At 43.6% G+C, this 22,841-nt stretch overlaps 1 protein-coding gene across 2 annotated transcripts in view; it reads left to right on the top strand.

Annotated features, from left to right (window-relative positions):
- slc38a3b (solute carrier family 38 member 3b) overlaps positions 1 to 20,235 on the top strand; it is a 59,764-nt gene extending 39,529 nt beyond the window's left edge. For both annotated transcript variants that reach the window (XM_046310611.1, XM_046310610.1), the window contains 9 exons: positions 5,298 to 5,380; positions 6,578 to 6,636; positions 8,158 to 8,340; positions 8,488 to 8,567; positions 11,244 to 11,344; positions 15,524 to 15,648; positions 15,971 to 16,115; positions 16,888 to 16,991; positions 17,171 to 20,235. In XM_046310611.1, the coding sequence (XP_046166567.1) occupies positions 5,298 to 5,380; positions 6,578 to 6,636; positions 8,158 to 8,340; positions 8,488 to 8,567; positions 11,244 to 11,344; positions 15,524 to 15,648; positions 15,971 to 16,115; positions 16,888 to 16,991; positions 17,171 to 17,275 (985 nt within the window). In that variant the 3' untranslated portion in view covers positions 17,276 to 20,235. The remainder of the gene's footprint in view (positions 1 to 5,297; positions 5,381 to 6,577; positions 6,637 to 8,157; positions 8,341 to 8,487; positions 8,568 to 11,243; positions 11,345 to 15,523; positions 15,649 to 15,970; positions 16,116 to 16,887; positions 16,992 to 17,170) is intronic.
- Positions 20,236 to 22,841: the final 2,606 nt, after the last annotated feature.

Genomic DNA, 22,841 nt, shown 5'->3' with positions numbered 1-22,841 from the left:
ATATGAAGGAAGAGGATAGTAGAGGCTACATATGAAGGAAGAGGATAGTAGAGGCTACATGAAGGAAGAGGATAGTAGAGGCTACATCTGAAGGAAGAGGATAGTAGAGGGCTACATCTGAAGGAAGAGGATAGTAGAGGGCTACATGAAGGAAGAGGAGAGGAGAGGAGAGGGCTACATATGAAGGAAGAGGATAGTAGAGGCTACATGAAGGAAGAGGATAGTAGAGGGCTACATGAAGGAAGAGGATAGTATGTACAGTACAGTATATACAAAATCATAGGCAGCTGGATAGAACATAAGGTAAGGTACTCTTCCTCAAAGACGGAGCAGGAGATGGACAGGTGGATCAAAACTGGGTTTGACACAGGGTCAAGACCCCCCCCCACCCCCACCTCCTGATCTCTAATAAAACATGATCATAAAGATTAAAATGCCTCTAAAGTTTCTCCAGCCTTCCTCCCCACACAAGAGCAGATGCGTCCACGTACAGTGGGGCAAAAAAGTATTTTGTCAGTCACCAATTGTGCAAGTTCTCCCACTTAAAAAGATGAGAGGCCTTTCATCATAGGTACACTTCAACTATGACAGACAAAATTTAAAAAAAATCCAGAAAATCACATTGTAGGATTTTTTATGAATTTATTTGCAAATTATGGTGGAAAATAAGTATTTGGTCAATAACAAAAGTTTATCTCAATACTTTGTTATATACCCTTTGTTGGCAATGACAGAGGTCAAACGTTTTCTGTAAGCCTTCACAAGGTATTCACACACTGTTGCTGGTATTTTGGCCCATTCCTCCATTCAGGTCTCCTCTAGAGCAGTGATGTTTTGGGGCTTTTGCTGGGCAACGCAGACTTCTACTCCCTCCAACACGGATTTTCAACTCCCTTCTATGGGGTTGAGATCTGGAGACTGGCTAGGCCACTCCAGGACCTTGAAATGCTTCTTACGAAGCCACTCCTTCGTTGCCCGGGCGGTGTGTTTGGGATCATTGTCATGCTGAAAGACCCAGCCACATTTCATCTTCAATGCCCTTGCTGATGGAAGGAGGTTTTCAAAATCTCACGATACATGGCCCCATTCATTCTTTCCTTTACACGGATCAGTCGTCCTGGTCCCTTTGCAGAAAAACAGCCCCAAAGCATGATGTTTCCACCCCCATGCTTCACAGTAGGTATGGTGTTCTTTGGATGCAACTCAGCATTCTTTGTCCTCCAAACACGACGAGTTGAGTTTTTACCAAAAAGTTATATTTTGGTTTCATCTGATCATATGACATTCTCCCAATCTTCTTCTGTATTATCAAAATGCTCTCTCACAAACTTCAGACGGGCCTGGACATGTACTGACTTAAGCAGGGGGACACGTCTGGCACTGCAGGATTTGAGTCCCTGGTGGCGTAGTGTGTTGTTACTTTGGTCCCAGCTCTCTGCAGGTCATTCACTAGGTCCCCCGTGTGGTTCTGGGATTTTTGCTCACCGTTCTTGTGATAATTTGGACCCCACGGGGTGAGATCTTGCGTGGAGCCCCAGATTGAGGGAGATTATCAGTGGTCTTGTATGTCTTCCATTTCCTAATAATTGCTCCCACAGTTGATTTCTTCAAACCAAGCTGCTTACCTATTGCAGATTCAGTCTTCCCAGCCTGGTGCAGGTCTACAATTTTGTTTCTGGTGTCCTTTGACTGCTCTTTGGTCTTGGCCATATTGGAGTTTGTGACTGTTTTGAGGTTGTGGACAGGTGTCTTTTACACTGATAACAAGTTCAAACTGGTGCCATTAATACAGGTAACGAGTGGATGACAGAGGAGCCTCTTGAAGAACAAGTTACAGGTCTGTGAGAGCCAGAAATCTTGCTTGTTTGTAGGTGACCAAATTCTTATTTTCCACTATAATTTGCAAATACATTCATTAAAAATCCTACAATGTGATTTTCAGGATTTTTTTCCTTCTCATTTTGTCTGTCATAGTTGATGAAAATGATGAAAATTACAGGCCTCTCTCATCTTTTTAAGTGGGAGAACTTGTACAATTGGTGGCTGACTAAATACTTTTTTGCCCCGCTGTACATGCACACACTCACACAGAGGACAGCGCATTCGCACACTGTATTCCGTAGGCCAGCCCTGTTTGTTTGTATGGCCTGGCTCACAGAGAGTGTTAAGAATAACAGGTTTAGCAGCTTAACCAGAGACCCTCTGGTACCCAGGCTTTAGAAGACAATATGCTTTAGTCTATAGGCAGTGGCGGTTCTAGCTTGTATGGCTCCCTGGGCGAAACCCCCCTTCAGCACCATTCTATACTAACTGTCATTTTTATTCAGACATTTGGAACAACACAAATTAATAATCATAACATTGAAAATGATATAAATAAACTCAGCAAAAAAAGAAACGTCCTCTCACTGTCAACTGCGTTTATTTTCAGCAAACTTAACATGTGTAAATATTTGTATGAACATAAGATTCAACAACTGAGACATAAACTGAAGACGTTCCACAGACATGTGACTAACAGAAGTGGAATAATGTGTCCATGAACAAAGGGGTGGTTCAAAATCTAAAGCAACAGTCAGTATCTGGTGTGGCCACCAGCTGCATTAAGTACTGCAGTGCATCTCATGGACTGCACCAGATTTGTCAGTTTTTGCTGTGAGATGTTGCTCTTCGCTGGCCATGGCAGAACACTGACATTCCTGTCTTGCAGGAAATCACTCAGAATGAGCAGTATGGCTGGTGGCATTGTCATGCTGGAGGGTCATGTCAGGATGAGCCTTCAGGAAGGGTACCACATGAGGTATGCTGTAACGCACAGCATTGAGATTGCCTGCAATGACAACAAGCTCAGTCCAATGATGCTGTGACACACTGCCTGAGACCATGACGGACCCTCCACCAGAGTACAGGCCTCGGTGTAACGCTCATTCCTTCGACGATAAACGCAAATCCGACCATCACCTAAAAAAAAACGTCCCTTTTTCAGGACCTTGACATTCAAAGATAAAAGCAGTGGGGGGACATTTCTTTTTTTGCTGAGTTTAGCTTGTTTCCTTGGTGTTAATGTTACTAGCTTGTTCCCTTGTGGTTATTTATTGTAACTAGCTTGTTCCCTTGGTGCTAATGTTACTAGCTTGTTCCCTTGGTGTTAATGTTACTAGCTTGTTTCCTTGGTGCTAATGTTACTAGCTTGTTTCCTTGGTGTTAATGTTACTAGCTTGTTTCCTTGGTGTTAATGTTACTAGCTTGTTTCCTTGGTGTTAATGTTACTAGCTTGTTTCCTTGGTGCTAATGTTACTAGCTTGTTCCCTTGTGGTTATTTATTTAACTAGCTTGTTCCCTTGATGTTAATGTTACTAACTTGTTTCCTTGTGGTTATTTATTGTAACTAGCTTGTTCCCTTGGTGCTAATGTTACTAGCTTGTTTCCTTGGTGCTAATGTTACTAGCTTGTTTCCTTGGTATTAATGTTACTAGCTTGTTCCCTTGTGGTTATTTATTGTAACTAGCTTGTTCCCTTGGTGCTAATGTTATTAGCTTGTTTCCTTGGTGCTAATGTTACTAGCTTGTTTCCTTGGTGTTAATGTTACTAGCTTGTTCCCATGGTGATAATATAACTAGCTTGTTCCCATGGTGTTAATATAACTAGCTTGTTCCCATGGTGTTAATGTTATTAGCCTGTTCCCATGGTGTTAATGTTATTAGCCTGTTCCCATGGTGTTAATGTTATTAGCCTGTTCCCTTGGTGTTAATGCTATAACCCTGTTCCCTTGGTGTTAATGTTATTAGCCTGTTCCCTTGGTGTTAATGTTATTAGCCTGTTCCCTTGGTGTTAATGTTATTAGCCTGTTCCCTTGGTGTTAATGCTATTAGCCTGTTCCCATGGTGTTAATGTTATTAGCCTGTTTCCTTGGTGTTAATGCTATTAGCCTGTTCCCTTGGTGTTAATGCAATTAGCCTGTTTCCTTGGTGTTAATGCTATTAGCCTGTTCCCTTGGTGTTATTGTTATTAGCTTGTTCACAGGGCAGCAGCAGGACATGGCCGAGCAAGCCTGAGGTGTTTCACATAGACACTGTTGTGGCAAGACTTATTAAAAACCAATTAGATGTTAGGAATGGTTCTCTCAGACTGAGCCTGGGGTGAACAGTTACTGGCCCTCAACCTGTCCCAAGCCACCATGTGATCTGACCATGGGGTCACCCTGTGTCCAACATTCTCAGCGCTGAGAATGCAACGTGACACATCTCAATGCCTGTTGACGTGCACATGGAGACCGCTATGCATTATTAGTGGCTATTTAGAAGCCTCAAATCCGTCTGGATTACGTATGTTATGATGTAGCAGACCTCCCAGATGAGGATAGAGCATATAGAGAGCACTGTCCTTGCCTGTGTTTTGCTGGAGGCACGGAGCTCGTATTGGTGCTCAGGCCAAGGCCCTGTGGAAGGAAAATATGCTTGGGTGGAAAGTATGTGTGGGGTGGGTCCCTATATGCTACCCTTATTGGAACTATCAGCGCCCATGTAAATCAATAGCCTTATATAAGAGAGTGCTTCAGACCCCCCGTGCCAGATGAAAGAGCAATGTCACGCAGAAACAATAGTCAGAAATAGACATATTTCCCCAATAAGCCCAACAGGCATTCCACTGTAAACCTAGCCTGGCTCTTACATAATAGACCAGAGCAGAACTATTAGACAGACTATATTCTGACTCTCTGGCAGTGACTCAATCAATCAATCAGAACATTTAGTGTGTTGTTATGCAATTTCCTCTCTAATACTGTAAGTTATCTCCTTTCTCTCTCTCTCATGTACACAACATACATGCACATACTTTGGCAGGGGTGATGTCAACGAGGTGGGCTGAGTTGTTTGGTCCAAGCACTTCCCCAAAAGTTGCCAATTGACAAACGGACAGCTGAACTCCATTGGGGGATCATACATGGGGCGATAGACACCAATATAAATTTGGTGCACCTAGAGCCAAGCGTTTAGGAAGGTTGTCTGAGTTTTGTCAGAAGTAGCCAAGCTAGCCATCTAGAAGACCAGAAAGAACTGTACGGACAGGCTTTTCATCCATACATAGAGCCTTCAGAGGGGGTTGTGCTCTGTTGACAATGAGGGGGATCTTGTCCTCCCATAAACACTCTCAAATGTATGTTTTCTCTTACCTGAGCACGGTGGTGCATGATTACTGAGGGTTGAATGTTCATGTGCTGACTCAATAAAGGGGATTTTAAAATTCTCTCTCTCTATCTCTCTCGCTCTCTCTCGCTCTCTCTCGCTCTCTCTTAGTTTGTGGTACCTGAATGGGAACTACCTCGTGATCATGGTCTCCATTAGCGTGATCCTTCCTTTGGCCCTGATGAAGCAGCTGGGTGAGTTGCACCTCTTCTTCTCCCTTCCAACCTCTTTGTTTTCCCGCAAAATAACAGCAAGCTCATATGTGACACTAACCACGTAATAAACGTGGGTTGTCAACAACACACAACTGAATAATGTGTTAGCTAACTAAGCTAAAGGCCAGCCATTAGGCTCTGGGAGCTAACATGAATCTTCGGGTCTCAGGCAAGGCTAGTCATCAAGAGAGTGTAGTTCACTGAACCACCTCCACTACATAAGGACATATGCACAGCTGTCCTGCTGGGCCAGATCTTATGAAAGCCTCAGATAGCTTTACATTAGGTTATAACAGGTACATGTGTTTAGATGTGAGAGCTACACTCTTACTGAAGCAAGGTGGTGGTGAAGGTGGAGGAATACCGCAGGGTGTATTAAGGCTTCCATTGCTGTGTGGAGGTCCTGACAGCATTGTCAACTCTCCTGGGTCACACAGCAGCCAATCAGACCCTCACACCGCTCTTGCTCTCCTGGCCCGGTATTGGTTCCAATTAGCCTCCTATGTCTCTATGGAGCCCAGAAACACAGAGTCGTAGACGACCAAGTCAACACTAACACAGATGAGATGCTGCATTGTGGTGCGGTTACACACACACACACACACACACACACACACACACACACACACACACACACACACACACACACACACACACACACACACACACACACACACACACACACACACACACACACACACACACACACACACACACAACACACACAGTGCAACACACACACACACACAGTGCAACACACACACACACACAGTGCAACACACACACACACACACAGTGCAACACACAGTGCAACACACACACACACACACACACACACACACACACACACACACACACACACACACACACACACACACACACACACACACACACACACACACACACACACAGTGCAACACACACACACACACACAGTGCAACACAATGTGTGTGTTGCACTGGCAATCATGATTGGTCCATGCCCCTGCAGCACATTTTAAGAAATGAAGCACAGCAATCTCCTCCTGTCACTGGTACTCATTTCCATGTTAAAGGCATGTAATTGGATGTGGTCTTTCCACCATTAGTAGCCTTCATCTAGTGTGACCAGCAAACTTAAATAGCTCACAATTCTATTCCATTATTTCTATTATGTCATTGTTTTGTGCTCAACAGGCTACCTGGGCTATACCAGTGGTTTCTCCCTTAGCTGCATGGTCTTCTTCCTCAGTGCGGTACGTTTGTTTCTTCACTCTCCTTTCCTTCCTCTCCCCCTTCTCTCATTCCTCTCTCCCTCCTCTCTCCTCCCTTTGCTTCCTCAACCTCCCTCCCTCGTTCATCTCATTCCTCTCCCTTCCTCTCATAGACTGAGTCATCTAATCATAAGAAATAGCTTTTCGGAGCTCCATAATACTCCCTCTCCTTCCCTCCTCCTTCCTCCCTCATCCCTCCTTCATCTCTCATACTCATGTCTATTCCCTGTGTGTATGACACTGATCTTAGACATGTTGCTTGATGTGTATCCTACCTCTCTCCTCCTCCTATTCCAACTCCCTCTATCTCTCCTCCCCTCCTCTTCTTCCTCCTCCCCCCCTCTCCCTCTCCCTCTATCCCTTCTCCTCCTCCTTCTCTCTCTCTCTCTCTCTCTCTCTCTCTCTCTCTCTCTCTCTCTCTCTCTCTCTCTCTCTCTCTACCCATCCTCCTCTCTACCCATCCTCCTCCTCCTCTCTCCCTCTATCCATCCTCCTCCTCCTCTCTCCCTCTATCCATCCTCCTCCTCCTCTCTCCCTCTATCCATCCTCCTCCTCTCTCTCCCCCCCATCTCTCCTCCTCTTCTCTCTCTCTCCTATCTCTCCTCTCTCTCTCCCTCCCCCTTCTCCTGTCTCTCTCCCTCTATCCTTGCTTCTCCTCCACTATTTTCTCTCTCTCCCTCTCTTCTTCTCCCCATCTTCTCTCTCTCCCACCCTCTCCCTCTATCCATCCCCCTCCTCTCTCTCTCCCATATCTCTCCTCTCCTCTCCCTCCTCCTCCTCTCTCTCCCTCTATCCCTCCTCTCCCCTTTTCCCTCCTCCTCCCATTCTCCTCTCTCTCCCTCTATACCTCATTCTCCTCCTCCTCTCGCTCTTCCTCTATCCCTCCCCTCCTCCTTCTCTATCCCTCCTCCTCCCTCTCTATCTCTCCTCCCCCTTTTCCTCCTCTTTTCTCTCTCCCCCTTCCCCCTTCTCCTTCTCCTCCTCCTCCTCCTCTCAATTTAAATTAAATTGAAGGGGCTTTATTGGCATCGGAAACATAAGTTTACATTGCCAAAGCAAGTGAAATAGATGATAAACAAAAGTGAATTAAACAATAAAAAGATGAACAGTAAACATTACACTCACAAAAGTTCCAAAATAATAAAGGCGTTTCAAATGTCATATTATGTGCAAATAATTACTGGTTCTTCACTGGTTGCCCTTTTCTTGTGGCAACAGGTCACACAACTTGCTGCTGTGATGGCACACTGTGGTATTTCACCCAATAGATATGGGAGTTTACCAATTTGTTTTCAAATGATTGTGGGTCTATGTAATCTGAAGGAAATATGTGTCTCTAATATGGTCATACATTTAGCAGGAGGTTAGGAAGTGCAGCTCAGTTTCCACCTCATTTTGTGGGCAGTGTGCACATAGCCTGTCTTCTCTTGAGAGCCAGGTCTGCCTACGGCGGCTTTTCTCAATAGCAAGGCTATGCTCACTGAGTCTGTACTTCCTCTGTAGGTGATCTATAAGAAGTTCCAGATCCCCTGTCCGTTTGAGGAGTTCTCTGCAGCCAATCACACAGTCTCTCACCTGGACATCCACCTGAACGTCACTGATAACCACGCTCTCCATGATAATGGTCTGTTGCACGAGGTGGATGACTCCCACTGTGGTGCAAAAATGTTCACCATGAACTCTCAGGTACAGTAGACCAGACCACAGGGCCAATGTTTCACCAGCCCTGGGCTAGGGTTAGGACTGTTTCCCAAATGGCACCCTATTCCCTATATAATGCACTACTTTCGACCATAGTCAAGCTCATCAGGTGTTAGTGTTTTTCCTTCACAGACAGCATACACCATCCCCATCCTGGCCTTTGCCTTTGTGTGCCATCCTGAGGTTCTGCCTATCTACACTGAGCTCCGCAAGTGAGTATGCCTACCTTACTCAACCTTGTTCCATCTGTCTCCACACGGTGCCTCCCTAGTGTCAGCACTAAACCTCTGTTCATAGGTTCCTACATGCATATAGAATACGGTGCATTTGGAACGAATTCAGACCCCTTGATATTTTCCACATTTTGTTACATTACAGCCTTATCCTAAAATGGATGAAATCATTTTTTGTCCTCATCAATCTACACACAATATTCCACAATGACAAAGTGAAAACAGGTTTTTAGAAATGTTTGCAAATGAATACAAAATAAAAAACAGAAATACCTTAATTACATAAGTATTCAGAACCTTTGCTATGAGAAATTGAGCTCAGGTGCATCTTGTTTCCATTGAACTTGATTGGAGTCCACCTGTGGTGAATTCAATTGATTGGACATGATTTGGAAAGGCACACACCTGTCTATATTATGTCCCACAGCATTTCAGAGCAAAAACCAAGCCAAGAGGTTGAAGGAATTGTCCGTAGAGCTCCGAGACAGGATTGTGTTGAGGCACAGATCTGGGGAAGGGTACCAAAAAATGTCTGCAGCATTGAAGGTCCCCAAGAATACAGTGGCCTCCATCATTCTTAAATGGAAGAAGTTTGGAACCACCAAGACTCTTCCTAGAGCTGGCCGCCCGGCCAAACTGAGCAATCGGGGGAGACTGGCCTTGGTCAGGGAGGTGACCAAGAACCCGATGGTCACTCTGACAGAGCTCCAGAGTTACTCTGTGGAGATGGGAGAACCTTCCAGAAGGACAACCATCTCTGCAGCACTCCACCAATCAGGCTTTTATGTTAGAGTAGCCAGACAGAAGCCGCTCCTCAGTAAAAGGCACATGACAGCCCACTTGGAGTTTGCCAAAAGGCACCTAAAGAACTCTCAGACCATGAGAAACAAGATTCTCTGGTCTGATGAAACCAAGATTGAACTCTTTGGCCTGAATGCCAAGCGTCACATCTGGTGGAAACTTGGCACCATTCCTACTGTGAAGTGTGGTGGTGGCAGCATCATGCTGTGGGGATGTTTTCAGCAACAGGGACTGGTAGAGGAAAGGTGAATGGAGCAAAGTACAGAGAGTTCCCTGATGAAAATCTGCCTCAGAGCGCTCAGGACCTCAGACAGCCAGAGACTGCAGTGCAGTAGCCCGAGACTGTCGCTTAGTAGCCCGAGACTGTTGCTTAGTAGCCCGAGACTGTCGCTTAGTAGCCCGAGACTGTCGCTTAGTAGCCCGAGACTGTCGCTTAGTAGCCCGAGACTGTCGCTTAGTAGCCCGAGACTGTCGCTTAGTAGCCCGAGACTGCAGTGCAGTAGCCAGAGACTGCAGTGCAGTAGCCAGAGACTGCAGTGCAGTAGCCAGAGACTGCAGTGCAGTAGCCAGAGACTGCAGTGCAGTAGCCAGAGACTGCAGTGCAGTAGCCAGAGACTGCAGTGCAGTAGCCAGAGACTGCAGTGCAGAGAGCAGAAGAAATATCAGCCTGTGAAGAGAAGCATGAGATTGAACTTCACTCAACTTTCTAGTTTTCCTTGTTAACACTCACAATGTTTTCCTTTACTGTAGCAACTGTGATTGAATCAAGTCAATATTAGCCACTTTCAATGCAGCATACCGAAACAAAACTAACTATGCAAGAGATTTTGTTGTAGGCAGAAAGCATCAGAGTATGATTCTATTGCAATGACACCCACTACTCAACCCCTACTCTACACAGACCGGTGCGACATAACCAATCAGTGCTGCAGTAGGCCTATATGCAAACACACCATTGCCATATATGGATCTGTGCCATTCTCTTTGAACTGGATTATGTTTACAGCATGAGCATGAGTAGATACTGCTTGTTTTGACATCAAAGTGAGAGCTGCATGTAGCCATGTGTTCACATTTGTTCATATCCTTTGCTAGTTAGTGAGTTCTTAGCCCAGTTATAGATCATTTGTAGTCAGCAATGGGGGAGTGATTGCTTCCAACAAGAGCACAAAACATGTACATTTCTAGACATCTTAGGAAAAGGGAGTCGGGTAAAGAGGTTTTTTGTTGTCTTAAAGGGGCAGTGTTGTGTTTTGAGACAGGTTTGAATAAGCTAAGTAGCCAATAGGCAGAGGGTACAATAGTTTGTCTGATTCTCTGTAATAATGGTATGGGAATAATAATGCATTTTATTCTGTAAAGGGGTTTCTTGCATCAAAAAACACAACAATATTTTCTGTTGCCTCCTTGTCAGAAGGACAAGTGGATAAACAGACTCATGTCAAGCCCTGCATGTTTTTTTCAAAAGTCTCATGGAATGTAGGCTTACATTGAACACCACACATGGGCTGCTACTGTAGGCTGAATGATAGAACAGCTATTTCCCTGTTAAAATGTCATGGGATGTATTTTCTCCATTGTTTTTTTAGGGTAGGCCACTCTGGTAGGCCTACATTATGATCAAATAGCCACAGTAGCCTACTTGGCCACTGTTCAAACTGTACTTTTAAGCAGGTACAGCCTCAGTTTGCGCTGGAAGTTTGCGCTCAGCAGACCTGAAATTTTCTCAGTGACGGAACAAAATTTGAAAGAACATTGCTCTTACCCTAACCCACTGAGCCATTGGATTGGAACCACAATATTTCCCAGTCAATGTTGGCTGTTAACCAGTGTGTGTGTGTGTGTGTTATCCAGCCCTTCTCAGAGGAGGATGCAGCATGTCTCCAACCTCTCCATCCTGGTGATGTACACCATGTACTTCCTGGCTGCTCTCTTCGGCTACCTGACCTTTTACGGTGAGCACCTCCTCTTCACCACTTAAACTCCTGCCCTTTCCTCAGGCTGAAATATACCGTAGTCATGATTATGTGTGCCGTAGTCTCAGAAGCCCAGGCTTATCACGTTAAGTTGGAAAGCCTGGGAGGATCTCCTCAGAAAGTAGTCTCACGTATCTGGTGTTAAGTAGTGTAAATGGAAACTAGTTAAACTTGCCACTTCTCCAACTAATCAAGTATTTTGCATAGGTTCCAAAGAGACATTGTATTTCTAAATAATGTTCTGACTTGCAACAAGCTAGCATAAGATACAAAACAAATGCCTCATAGGCAACGTGACTATATTTTCAGTAATGTACAGTTTAAACATAAACACAATATCCATATTGGACACTCCTCCTGTTCCCTCCTGAATATTTGCAATGTTATTGAACTGAAACAGTAAATGCGTTTTCTCAGTCTTTTGGAAATAAGAGCATAACTCCCCCTTGTGGTCATTATTGAAAACTACACACTATAATACTATTGTAGCTTGAGACACATGTTGTTTTTGTCTTTCAACGAGGAACAGCAGACCTGAATGTATGAGTCAACATAAGTAAGGCTTCATTTGGAGGTTCAGTGTACAATGTGGTCATTCTTGATGTTACCCCTGTTACCTCTGTTTCCCTGATGTTATCTCTAATGTTACCCCTAATGTTTCCCTGATGTTATCTCTAATGTTACCCCTAATGTTTCCCTGATGTTATCTCTAATGTTACCCCTAATGTTTCCCTGATGTTATCTCTAATGTTACCCCTAATGTTTCCCTGATAGTATCTATAATGTTTCCCTGATATTATCTCTAATGTTACCCCTGATGTTATCTCTAATGTTACCCCTAATGTTACTCTAATGTTTTCCTGATGTTATCTCTAATGTTACCCCTGATGTTATCTATAATGTTACCCCTGATGTTATCTATAATGTTACCCCTGATGTTATCTCTAATGTTACCCCTAATGTTTCCCTGATATTATCTCTAATGTTACCCCTAATGTTTCCCTGATATTATCTCAATATTTCCCTGATGTTATCTATAATGTTACCCCTAATGTTTCCCTGATAGTATCTATAATGTTTCCCTGATATTATCTCTGTTACCCCTAATGTTACCCCTGATGTTATCTATAATGTTACCCCTGATGTTATCTCTAATATTATCCCTAATGTTTCCCTGATATTATCTCTGTTTCCCTGATATTATCTCTGTTTCCCTGATATTATCTCTGTTACCCCTGATGTTATCTATAATGTTACCCCTGATGTTATCTCTAATATTATCCCTAATGTTTCCCTGATATTATCTCTAATGTTACCCCTAATGTTTCCCTGATATTATCTCTGTTTCCCTGATATTATCTCTGTTTCCCTGATATTATCTCTGTTACCCCTTATGTTATCTATAATGTTTCCCTGATGTTATCTATAATGTTACCCCTAATGTTTCCCTGATATTATCTATAATGTTACCCCTAATGTTTCCCTGATATTATCTATAATGTTGCCCCTAATGTTACCCCTGATGTTATCTCTAATGTTTTCCTGATGTTATCTATAATGTTACCCCTAATGTTACCCCTGATGTTATCTATAATGTTACCCCTGATGTTATCTATAATGTTACCCCTGATGTTATCTATAATGTTACCCCTGATATTATCTATAATGTTACCCCTAATGTTACCCCTGATGTTATCTCTAATGTTACCCCTGATGTTATCTCTAATGTTACCCCTGATGTTATCTATAATGTTACCCCTGATATTATCTATAATGTTACCCCTAATGTTACCCCTGATGTTATCTCTAATGTTACCCCTGATGTTATCTCTAATGTTACCCCTGATGTTATCTATAATGTTACCCCTGATGTTATCTATAATGTTACCCCTAATGTTACCCCTGATGTTATCTATGTTACCCCTAATGTTTCCCTGATGTTATCTATAATGTTACCCCTAATGTTACCCCTGATATTATCTATAATGTTTCCCTGATGTTATCTATAATGTTACCCCTAATGTTATCCCTGATGTTATCTCTAATATTACCCCTAATGTTTCCCTGATATTACCCCTAATGTTTCCCTGATGTTATCTCTAATGTTACCCCTAATGTTATCCCTGATGTTATCTCTAATATTACCCCTAATGTTTCCCTGATATTACCCCTAATGTTTCCCTGATATTATCTCTAATGTTTCCCTGATGTTATCTCTAATATTACCCCTAATGTTTCCCTGATGTTCTCTAATGTTACCCCTAATTGTTCCCTGATATTATCTCTAAATCACTGTGGCCCCATCCGAGGACACCCCCGGACAGGGCCAAACAGGAAGGATATAATCCCACCCACTTTGCCAAAGCACAGCCCCCACACCACTAGAGGGATATCTTCTTCTTCTTCTTAAAGGTTGAGACCGAGTTTGCGTCTCTGACATGGGTAGGCAGACCGTTCCATAAAAATGGAGCTCTATAGGAGAAAGCCCTGCCTCCAGCTGTTTGCTTAGAAATTCTAGGGACAATTAGGAGGCCCCTGATGTTAACTTGTGACCGTAGCGTGTTACGATGTTAGGTATGTACGGCAGGACCAAATCAGAGAGGTAGGTAGGAGCAAGCCCATGTAATGCTTTGTAGGTTAGTAGTAAAACCTTAATCAGCCCTTGCTTTGACAGGAAGCCAGTGTAGATAGGCTAGTACTGGAGTAAAATGATCCATTTTTTGGTTCTGTTCAGGATTCTAGCAGCCGTATTTAGCACTAACTGAAGTTTATTTAGTGCTTTATCCGGGTAGCCAGAAAGTAGAGCATTGCAGTAGTCTAACCTCTGCATCATTTTTGGACAGAAAGTTTATGATATTTGCAATGTTACGTAGATGGGAAAAATGCTGTCCTTGAAATGATCTTGATATGTTCTTCAAAAGAGAGATCAGGGTCCAGAGTAACGCCGAGGTCCTTCAGTTTTATTTGAGATGACTGTACAACCATTAAGATTAATTGTCCCCCTAATTAATGTTACCCCTAATGTTTCCCTGATATTATCTCTAATATTATCTCTAATATTACCCCTAATGTTACCCCTGATGTTACCCATAATCTTACCCCCTGATGTTACCCCTGATGTTACCCCTGATGTTACCCCCTGATGTTACCCCCTGATGTTACCCATAATCTTACCCTAATGTTACCCCCTGATGTTACCCCCTGATGTTACCCCCTGATGTTACCCCCTGATGTTACCCATAATCTTACCCTAATGTTACCCCCTGATGTTACTTCCTGATGTTACTTCCTGATGTTACTTCCTGATGTTACTTCCTGATGTTACCTCCTGATGTTACCTCCTGATGTTACCTCCTGATGTTACCTCCTGATGTTACTTCCTGATGTTACTTCCTGATGTTACTTCCTGATGTTACTTCCTGATGTTACTTCCTGATGTTACTTCCTGATGTTACTTCCTGATGTTACTTCCTGATGTTACTTCCTGATGTTACTTCCTGATGTTACTTCCTGATGTTACCTCCTGATGTTACCTCCTGATGTTACCTCCTGATGTTACCTCCTGATGTTACTTCCTGATGTTACCTCCTGATGTTACCTCCTGATGTTACCTCCTGATGTTACCTCCTGATGTTACCTCCTGATGTTGCCCCCTGATGTTGCCCCCTGATGTTGCCCCCTGATGTTGCCCCCTGATGTTGCCCCCTGATGTTACCTCCTGATGTTTCCCCTGTTCTTACCCTGATGTTACCTCCTGATGTTACCCCTGTTCTTACCCTGATGTTACCCTAATGTTCTTACCCTGTTACCCCCTGATGTTACCCCCTGATGTTACCCCCTGATGTTACCCCTGATGTTACCCCCTGATGTTACCCCCTGATGTTACTTCCTGATGTTACTTCCTGATGTTACTTCCTGATGTTGCCCCCTGATGTTACCTCCTGATGTTTCCCCTGTTCTTACCCTGATGTTACCCCTGTTCTTACCCTGATGTTACCCTAATGTTCTTACCCTGTTACCCCCTGATGTTTCCCCCTGACATTACCCTGTCATTACCTTGATCTTACCCTGGTGTTACCCCTGGTGTTACCCCTGGTGTTACCCCCTGGTGTTACCCCGTGACGTTACTTTGACATTACCCTGATGTTACCCTGACAGGTAAGACTGAGCCAGAGCTGCTACACACATACAGCAGAATCGACCCTTATGACACGCTCATCCTGTGCGTGCGATTGGCTGTCCTCACCGCTGTCACACTGACTGTCCCCATCGTGCTCTTCCCAGTAAGTTACACCCACCCCCTCCCGTTCTCCGCTATAGCCTCTTCCCTCTTCTGAAAGACATAGAAAACTGATATTGTATACTGGCCATTGGGGTGGGATTGGTGGGGTGTCTGGGGGTTCCGTGGGTGGCTTACATTTAGTTTGATTCCTCATGTCTTAATTAGAAATGGTGGGTGTCATGGCTTGATGAATTACAGTCAAATGCTCATTTGAAGAGGAATGACACGGTTGTTTCTGACAGTAACTCTGCCCCTTTCCCTCCTTATTCCTCTCTCCCCCTCCCTCCCTCTCTGTATTTCTCTCTCTCTCTCTGCCCCCTCAGGTGCGCAGGGCCTTGAACCAGATGTTTTTCTCCAGTAAATCGTTTAACTGGCTTCGTCATGTGGCCATCGCCATCACCCTGCTCTCCTTAATCAACATTCTGGTCATCTTCGCCCCCAACATCCTGGGAATCTTCGGCATCATCGGTTAGTTACACAGATTAAATGTAGTCCTGGACTAAAAAACACAGATTAAACCTAGTCCTGGACTAAAAAACACAGATTAAACCTAGTCCTGGACTAAGAAAAACAGGTTAAACCTAGTCCTGGACTAAGAAATACAGATTAAACCTAGTCCTTGGATTAATGACCATTCAATGATGATTCTCCATTGAAAGTGCTTTTTAGTCCAGGAACAGAAACTGTCCCTTTTAAATTGATATACTTTACCTGGCCTAGCCAAAACTATTTTACATGTAGAAGTTGCTGTTGTCTGGGATGTTTTACATGGTTAAATGTGTGGTTATGCACCTGCACCTGTAATTCTTGATTCACTTTCTCTCTTTTGCTCCAATCAAAGTGAGCAGTGTTGACATAGCAGTGGATCTCTGTTTTGATAATATCTCCACTGTGTCTGGCCTTAAAACACAACACAAAACGTGACCAGGCCAGTGCTTATTGACTCAATGATAAACACATGACATGAGTCAATATTTTTTTTTACGTCTCTTTCCCTTGAATGAACAACATGTTTCATGTTATGGAGGTCAAAGTCAAGGTGGTTAAAGGTCATGGACCAAGCCACAGCACCAATCATCATTCACTAAAAGAGGGAAATCTGACAGTGTTTGTGAATGTTGGCCTTGGCCCATATTCTGTTTTTGGACAGTTTGTTCTACTGGATGTCCTGTGTAAAATGATCTGTAGCTCTGACCTTCATCTCTCCTCCTCTTCCTCCATCCTCCTGTTCCTCCTCCAGGTGCCACATCTGCCCCCTGTCTCATCTTTATCTTCCCTGCCGTCTTCTACATCCGCATTGTGCCTAAGGAGCAGGAACCCATGTTTTCCACCCCCAAGATACTGGTGAGCACATATCTCATCCTCTCCATGATAATTGTAATATTCTCATATCTTGATTTGATCTGTGTAAGATTCTTCATCATTACTGTTATTGTGTGTCCTTATGACTATGATTAGAGTATGGTTCTGGTTACCATATACAAATAAATATTCTAATGATGGTGTTTCCTCTGTCTTCCCAGGCTGCCTGTTTCGCTGGTCTGGGCGTCGCCTTCATGACCATGAGTTTGAGCTTCATCATCATTGATTGGACAACAGGGAGCAGCAACTCTGGCGGTGGTCACTAGATGCCGTCCTCTGCTCTTCACGTGCCGGGGTCCATGGGGGTTGGCAGAGGCTTTAAGGGGATGCCTAAATGTGTGTTTAGAACTGTTTTCATGTAATTGATGCACTATCCCCTCTGTGGTAGAGCAAAGGTCAAAGGCTTCAGTGAGGTTGGAGGTATGGAGGGGGAGACCTAATCCATCCGCTGGGAAAAACCATGCTGAACATTTCAGTCCTCTTGAGACTAAAGACTCGGACAAAACAGTCTGTACTATTGTAAAGCAGTAGAGAACTTATTTGAACAAAAGGTTTCATAATCACTGTATGTAGGCCATCACAGAGGAGTACTTTTACATGAATCATCAGGACTAAACAGGGTATTTTTTTAAAATCATGCTGATTATTATTATTTATCAGTGGGATAGTGCATCCAAGTCAATGGAAAATCCAGAAGAAAGAAACTCATGTTGGTTCCCCCTTCTTCACTCCCTCCCTCCTTCCCTCCATCCTTCTCTTTCCATCCACCTGTTTCTTTCTCCCTGACCACTGTATTCATGTGAACTGCAGCTACATGTACTGTAGTACTGTACATATGTAGATGTGGTGGAATCTATATGTAAAGAAGGCAAAGGAAGCACATGACTACATGTTAGGGAAGTGATTCTACATTATGTGTCATGGTATTTTTGTACTATAGAAGAAATGGTTACATCTATAGGTTAGGTGAGTGCTGTAAAACATAGTCTGTGGTTCTCTTGGTATTCCTGTCAATCACTTTCTGCCATCAGCACGTACTTTAACCATCAAAGTTTACCACGCTTTTCCAAATATTCTATTTGTGCGGGCATACACAGATAAAGTATATTTTCACATGTTTTCTACCAGGAGTGCCATTAGCCTGTGTTGTTTTATCTGCCAAAGCTAAGGGTGCATGTGGTTGTTGGGCTTAGTTCAAGAATATGTCCCATGATGCATTATGTTATTGAACTCTTCCTGTGTCCCTGGTACCTACAGTACACTCAGATGATGGAAGAATGACTCAACCAACCATACAAATAGCCTATACAGTGAAATGGTAATCTCTATTTATCATATAGATGTATCCATGTTTTTTAATTTCACAAGGTGTGCTAATGGACTCCGAACAGAGTATTTAACTATATGATCAGGTATTTTGATAGACTTTATAGATGGTATGTACAGTCTGTAGTGTATTGTATGACATTGCATATTGGAGGGTTTAGATGACAGTTGAAAGTATAGGAGGCATCTTGAGGGCAATGAGCTGATTAAGAAGAAAAAGATAAACAGCCTTTTACATTCATGTTAGTTAGATGATCAACTGACATCCTAGATACAGTACTGACAGATTTTTATGATCAATTGTGCTTTTATCAATTTAAGATGAATGACTTAAACTGACCTTTTTAACACTAATAGCACATATTAAATTAATACTTATATTTCTACAATGAATTTGTAAACCCTTGTCTAAATTCAGAACAGTTCAACTCTGCCCTTTCAGTTACAACTGGGGTTTGGCTTACTGTTTTTGGCATGACGAAATATGGAGGAAAAGTGTTTTGGTTATGTTGTTGAGTCTTTATTGTATTTTAACATCTCTTTTCTACTTGTTTTGTGATTGGTGGTTGACGTTTTAGTGGAGAAAGCAAGAGTGTGACCTGTCTGGTGATTGGCTGATTTATTAATTGATTAATTTAACACACTAAATGAACTACTGTGATATTCCAGGCATAGTATGCTGATATCAGGACTCTATTTCCAAAACGTGTGTCTATATGGCTGTATCTCCTAATGTATCTGGTTTCTAAATGTAAGGTCTTGTGATTAAGTACAGATTTTAAAGCGTTGACGATGAAGTGAACTGAGATTGTTAGATTTTAATGTGATTCAAAGGCCCCTTCTTTAGGCTTCTCAATTTCATAACGCAGCATTTGATACATGATTTTCAAAACAACACTTTGACATCTGTTCCCTCAGACTGGGATAGCATTGTAATAACATTGTAATAACATTGTAATAACATTGATAATGGTTGAAAAACCGCATAATATAACTTATTGAATCCTGTTATAGCTGAAAGAGTTGAATTGACATAACCTGTGAGAAATAATTCTACCAATGTAAAGGTTAGACTCACAAAGTGGTGGGTACTTTGTTAGTGGTGTTTTTCTAATCTCAAACGTATAATTTGCCAAGTCCTACGTATCTAAGACAATTGCTATTTTATATTTCATTATTCTTATACACTGCTTCTGATGTTGCTTTGTCTTTGTGCACAATAATTGATTTTAATTTTTGAATCAAGAGAATATTGTTGAGCGGTCTTTCTTTTACTCAACGGCTAAAAAGTTAATGCATGTATCTGCCTCAAACCCATATTTCTCCTGGTCTTGCTGAGGCAGTGGTTGTGGTATAAAGGAGGCAACACCTTGCCATAGATCAAGAACAGGCAACTCAACAGTGTCTGCTGGTTGTCTCTGCTCCCTGGTACTTCATTGATCCATAACGGTCATTGGGTTCTCAGGTCTCTATCAGTCGCTGAGTAGAATGAATAATACAGCAATAACCAGTGGACACTGGTCCAGCCCGTCCCTGCCATGGACTATGGTATATTACCTTAATCCTTAGGCCTCTTCTGTCTGGGAATGTGCCTACAGTATAGTATACAGTATCACTGTTAGAACGTCTGGGGCAACATTTTCAACATTTTCTCTTGTACCCAACCCAAACTATGCAAGCCAGTTAACATGTTGTTATAGCTCTTGTTTTAACTTTGCAATTTATTTCTGAGGAAATGATAGCACTATGCGTGAATAACAAGTTATGTATGAACTTTGGGCTTATATAAATAATGTATATAAATGTAAACCCTTTATATTTGTGATGCATATCTAGCTTTTATAGTGTAAATAGCAGGGACAGTTTCAGTCTGACAATAAAACAAATGTAAAAGTTTTTACACCTGAGTCATTTCTGTCCTTATTTGTTGTCTGTATTATCACACACACACACACACACACACACACACACACACACACACACACACACACACACACACACACACACACACACACACACACACACACACACACACACACACACACACACACACACACACACACACACACACACACACACACACACACACACACACAGGTGTGTTATAGCTTCTGTCAAAGGGTTTCTGCTCTATGGTCAAGTAGTACATGGTCTATCGTCTGCCATACTGCTCAAGTTAAAGCTGTGTTTAGATAAACACACTTAAACTTGCCCTGGATCAGTATGCCCCTGTCCTTGCCTAACAACACCAATGTTTACGGGACAACTATGGGACATTTTCTTGTCAGATTCCAGTTAGGTCTGGTTTTACTTTTATTTATGAGTTACCAAGAAAAATCTCACTATGAATATTCCTAATTGCCAACACATGGGGGCGCTACAAACAACTCCATAATATACTCTTGCACACCAGGTCATCAGAATGTGCCTTCTTGGATGGATGCTTCATTCAAGAAAGTACTATAAAAAACATGCTCTCTTTTCATCTTCCAGTGTAAATCAAATCCATTTTTTAGTCTTGCCACTATTCTCAGATGCATGTGCAAATGAAGCCCCTCGAGAGGTCACGAGCACTATTCAGCTCAGTTAGCCTACTTCAGCAGTACTGTATCATTTTAATCATTTTAGTCAATAAGATTCTTGCTACATAGCTTAACTTTCTGAACATTCGAGACGTGTAGTCCACTTGTCATTCCAATCTCCTTTGCATTAGCGTAGCCTCTTCTGTAGCCTGTCAACTATGTGTCTGTTTATCCCTGTTCTCTCCTCTCTGCACAGACCATACAAACGCTCCACACCGCGTGGCCGCGGCCACCCTAATCTGGTGGTCCCAGCGCGCACGACCCACGTGGAGTTCCAGGTCTCCGGTAGCCTCTGGAACTGCCAATCTGCGGTCAACAAGGCAGAGTTCATCTCAGCCTATGCCTCCCTCCAGTCCCTCGACTTCTTGGCACTGACGGAAACATGGATCACACAGACAACACTGCTACTCCTACTGCTCTCTCTTCGTCCGCCCACGTGTTCTCGCACACCCCGAGAGCTTCTGGTCAGCGGGGTGGTGGCACCGGGATCCTCATCTCTCCCAAGTGGTCATTCTCTCTTTCTCCCCTTACCCATCTGTCTATCGCCTCCTTTGAATTCCATGCTGTCACAGTTACCAGCCCTTTCAAGCTTAACATCCTTATCATTTATCGCCCTCCAGGTTCCCTCGGAGAGTTCATCAATGAGCTTGATGCCTTGATAAGCTCCTTTCCTGAGGACGGCTCACCTCTCACAGTTCTGGGCGACTTTAACCTCCCCACGTCTACCTTTGACTCATTCCTCTCTGCCTCCTTCTTTCCACTCCTCTCCTCTTTGACCTCACCCTCTCACCTTCCCCCCTACTCACAAGGCAGGCAATACGCTCGACCTCATCTTTACTAGATGCTGTTCTTCCACTAACCTCATTGCAACTCCCCTCCAAGTCTCCGACCACTACCTTGTATCATTTTCCCTCTCGCTCTCATCCAACACCTCCCACACTGCCCCTACTCGGATGGTATCGCGCTGTCCCAACCTTCGCTCTCTCTCCCCCGCTACTCTCTCCTCTTCCATCCTATCATCTCTTCCCTCCGCTCAAACCTTCTCCAACCTATCTCCTGATTCTGCCTCCTCAACCCTCCTCTCCTCCCTCTCTGCATCCTTTGACTCTCTATGTCCCCTATCCTCCAGGCCGGCTCGGTCCTCCCCTCCCGCTCCGTGGCTCGATGACTCATTGCGAGCTCACAGAACAGGGCTCCGGGCAGCCGAGCGGAAATGGAGGAAAACTCGCCTCCCTGCGGACCTGGCATCCTTTCACTCCCTCCTCTCTACATTTTCCTCCTCTGTCTCTGCTGCTAAAGCCACTTTCTACCACGCTAAATTCCAAGCATCTGCCTCTAATCCTAGGAAGCTCTTTGCCACCTTCTCCTCCCTCCTGAATCCTCCTCCCCCTCCCCCCTCCTCCCTCTCTGCAGATGACTTCGTCAACCATTTTGAAAAGAAGGTTGACGACATCTGATCCTCGTTTGCTAAGTCAAACGACACCGCTGGTTCTGCTCACACTGCCCTACCCTGTGCTCTGACCTCTTTCACCCCTCTCTCTCCAGATGAAATCTCGCATCTTGTGACGGCCGGCCGCCCAACAACCTGCCCGCTTGACCCTATCCCCTCCTCTCTTCTCCAGACCATTTCCGGAGACTTCTCCCTTACGTCACCTCGCTCATCAACTCATCCCTGACCGCTGGCTACGTCCCTTCTGTCTTCAAGAGAGCGAGAGTTGCACCCCTTCTGAAAAAACCTACACTCGATCCCTCCGATGTCAACAATTACAGACCAGTATCCCTTCTTTCTTTTCTCTCCAAAACTCTTGAACGTGCCGTCCTTGGCCAGCTCTCCCGCTATCTCTCTCTGAATGACCTTCTTGATCCAAATCAGTCAGGTTTCAAGACTAGTCATTCAACTGAGACTGCTCTCCTCTGTATCACG

The sequence above is a fragment of the Oncorhynchus gorbuscha genome, linkage group LG18 (assembly GCF_021184085.1).
Source record: "Oncorhynchus gorbuscha isolate QuinsamMale2020 ecotype Even-year linkage group LG18, OgorEven_v1.0, whole genome shotgun sequence".
Taxonomy (NCBI): domain Eukaryota; kingdom Metazoa; phylum Chordata; class Actinopteri; order Salmoniformes; family Salmonidae; genus Oncorhynchus; species Oncorhynchus gorbuscha.
Note: the sequence above shows the minus strand (reverse complement) of the source record. Positions and strands in the feature narration are given on the sequence as shown.